Raw genomic sequence first — 3,469 nt, 5'->3', positions numbered from 1 at the left:
TAGAGGCTAAGGAAACACAAGAAACTAGTGGAATTGGCTTGCGGTGGCGCTAGAAGCCAAGTTACGGAAGGAGAAGATTGTCGTATCAACCACTGTACATATGCTTAGAGGATAAGAAAACCATAGAAGAGGGCCAGATTGGCTGTCACTGGCACTATAGGATGTCAACGCTCTTTCTTAACCCAGTCATCCATCCTCGTTGGGCACACGACGTGCCACGCATGCTAACAGACGCTTCGGTCGGTTGTTTCAGCATCGCCCGGTACGGAACCCAACACTTACCCGCGATGAAGACGCAGCCAGGCAGGCGAACCCAAGCAAGTAGCCAACGCGGCGCACACGACGTCGACCCAGCCGACGGGCGCGAGCGAGCGAGCACCCAGGAAGCTGCTGCTGCTGATGCCCAGCCCACGGCCAACTCACCCCTACGCCCAGCCTGTCCTCCCAGCGTCCTTCCTTCCCCGTCTCCCACCCGAAGCCGTCCACCGTCCCTCTCCCGCCCGCGCGTCCCGCGTGACCCCGGCACCTTCCCTGAAACCCACCCCCCCTCCCCCTCCCCACTATTTATTCCCTCGTCCCCCACACACCTCCACAACCATCCTCCACAAGCAGAGCAAGCAAGCAAGAAACCATCACAGCATCCAAGCAAGCAGCAGACAGCGATCATCATCCATGGCGGCGCACCACCAGCAGCAGCAGCAACCGCAGCCGCAGCAGCAATCGCAGCAGCAGGCGGTGGGGTTCGAGGACTACCTGCCGGTGATGGCGGAGCGGCTGGGGGAGGAGGGGCTGATGGAGGAGCTGGCGGCGGGGTTCCGGCTGCTCATGGACCCGGCCTCGGGCCTCATCACCTTCCACAGCCTCCGCCGCAACGCGCCGCTGCTGGGCCTCGGGGGCATGTCCGACGACGACCTCCGCGGGATGCTCGCCGAGGGCGACTTCGACGGCGACGGCGCGCTCTCCCAGATGGAGTTCTGCGTCCTCATGGTCAGGCTCAGCCCCGACCTCATGGACCAGCCCCGCCGGTGGCTCGACGACGCCGTCGCCCAGGCCTCCCACTTCCTCTTCACCAGCTAGATTCCGGCCGGATAGGAAAATTAATCTTCTTCTTCTTCGTTGTTGTTTCTTCTCTCCCCCGCTGTTCATAGAGTCAGGATTCGAGAAAAGAAAAGGCACTGTCGATTGGTTGAATGATCTCCATGTGTACTGCCGTTCCCGCACGGGGATCTCTCTGAATTAATCGACATAAGCTTCTACCGTTTCACCACATGCCACATTGCTCTGCTCTCTGCCGCTACTCACGAACAAATTCGAAATCCGTCCATCTCTTTACGCGAAACCGTTAGGAACGTTGAACAGTGTGTGACAGAGAGCCAGAGGTGTGTCTCCCACTCTGATCGCTCCGCGCCGGAATCTCTGAATTAATCGACATGAGCTTCTACGTTTTCAACAAGACATTGCCCCTTCTCTGATTCTTTTTCTTCCAGCAAATGGCCCTTCTCTGCTACTACACACGAACAATTGAAGCGCGTCCGTCTTTTCTGTGAAACCGTTATGAGCGTCGAACAGCGTGCGACGACATTGGCACGGCACGCAATCTTGCAGCCATACGATCAGCGGCCGCAGTCGGTCCATCAGCAAGATGAAGCAGCGTGTGTGCGTGTCACACCGGAAGAAGGCCCAAATCCTTTCACCGATTACTGGCAAGAACCGTTGAGAAGAGTGGCTGACGACAGAGGTGCAGACTTGAACTCCGGTCCTCGCAGAGCACGGAACGCCGTAATCGGTCGATCCATCCATACATACATACTTCCACGAGGCCGGGCATTGGCCGAACGCGTTCGCGCGCACGTCATGGCTGAAATTCGGTGCAATACGTCACGGCGAGGGGCGGCGCTGGTGGTCAAGCGGTGGTAGCAGCCTCCTCCGGTGGCGCCGAGGTCAACAGACGAAGCAACCGTCCCGCGAAACGAAACTCGTGAAGCACAACGCACACGCACGCACGTACGCCGAATTTCATTCAACACGGCCTAGATGTCAATTCCTGCTACTGCTAGTGCTCCGTTCAGCTGCGTTTACTCGGTCCGAGCCGTGAGAAATATCCGAAACCCAAGGAAAAGGAGAGGCGCCGATGTCCTTGTCACCTCTCGTTACTCGTAGTACAATCTCGCCGTCGCTCCGCTCCGCCTCTGCTTTTGCCCGGACGCTGACCAACTGGCAAGCAACTGTGCCTTCCTACGTGACGAAACTGAAGGTAATCAAATGTAAAGCGAGCTGAGCGATGCGTGAAAAAAAGTATGTCGGCCCGGGGGAGCTTCCGGAAAGGTGGCCGGAAGCTTCAAAAGCGAGCGAGGGGGCGCGTGGGAAAGCAATTGCGAGCGAGCAGCCGCGGCGAAAGCGACGGTGCCGCCGCCCGCACGGGGCGGGGCGGGGCGGGCCCGGAGAAAGAAACCCGTCCACGTCGTGCCGTCGGCGTACGCACGTCCGAGCACTGTCCTGCTTTGCCCCGGTCTCTCTTCTGGCGTGTGAGCTTCGCGCCCAATTTCCCCGTCGACTTCCACTGCCACGTCTGGCGGTCCGTACGTGCACAGGATGGTAATATCTGACGCGGTGTTGGTTGGTTGATCCAATCCGGTAGTACGTCGGCGGGGCAGACGTGGTCCGGCCGGCGCCGACGGGGACTCGATGGGGAGATCGAGTCGGACAGGCCCCGTGCAGGACAGTGCATTGCAGCAACCGGGAAATTCATTCCTCGTGCGTACTACCCAGAGGCTGGATCGGGCATTATTAGTGCAGCATCGCCCCCGCGGCTCATCAACCGGGCCTCTTTCATTCCTAACTAATCGGCCTACTCGATCTGAGCGCATGATTCACTGTCTCCTTCCTCTTGAGCCGAGCGAGCAACAGAACCCATTCATTCGCCATGATTGTCCTCCGCGATCTTGCTGCTCAAGTTTGGTCAGTTCGGCGCTTGCATACAATCAATTAATCAATTGACATGCACGAACCATACGCTGCAGCTGAGAGCATGGTTAATAGTATAGCCAGCTGCTGGCTATAAGCCAGTGCCATGTCATCTACAGCCCATCTTATAGTCAACATGTATAATAGTACATCAAAAAAGTGTACTACTTTTTTATTATGTGGCCCATTTTTTATTCTCACAAAGTGTCTAGGAGCATGTGCTAGAGCTGGCTCTTCACGAAGAGCCCGCTTACCTTCTCTCTCCTCCTCTTTCCTTCAACTAAGCAGAAATATACTAGTTTATTTCTTATAACCCGCTGACTCAGCTCTATTATACTTGCTCTCAGGCGGATGAACTGTTCCCAGCTGTAGGCTGTAGCTATGCTTGCTAGGTGCTCCGTGCCTTCCTCTCCCCTACTACGTCCACTTCTTTATTAATGCCTCGCCGTTTGCAGCTAGCCTTGCAAGCACATTGATCTCTCTCTGCCACGCCTTCAAGTTCAAA

The 3,469-nt window shown here is 56.8% G+C and overlaps 1 protein-coding gene across 1 annotated transcript; it reads left to right on the top strand.

Moving 5' to 3' along the window:
• Positions 1 to 580: 580 nt before the first annotated feature.
• Positions 581 to 1,267, top strand: LOC109742752 (calcium-binding protein PBP1). Its single transcript, XM_020301851.4, has one exon. The coding sequence runs from the start codon at positions 673 to 675 to the stop codon at positions 1,075 to 1,077; it is 405 nt and encodes a 134-aa protein (XP_020157440.1). The 5' UTR covers positions 581 to 672; the 3' UTR covers positions 1,078 to 1,267.
• Positions 1,268 to 3,469: the final 2,202 nt, after the last annotated feature.

Source organism: Aegilops tauschii, chromosome 7 (assembly GCF_002575655.3).
Source record: "Aegilops tauschii subsp. strangulata cultivar AL8/78 chromosome 7, Aet v6.0, whole genome shotgun sequence".
NCBI lineage: Eukaryota > Viridiplantae > Streptophyta > Magnoliopsida > Poales > Poaceae > Aegilops > Aegilops tauschii.
The sequence above is the reverse complement of the archived record's forward strand: the minus strand, read 5'-3'. Positions and strand labels throughout refer to the sequence as shown.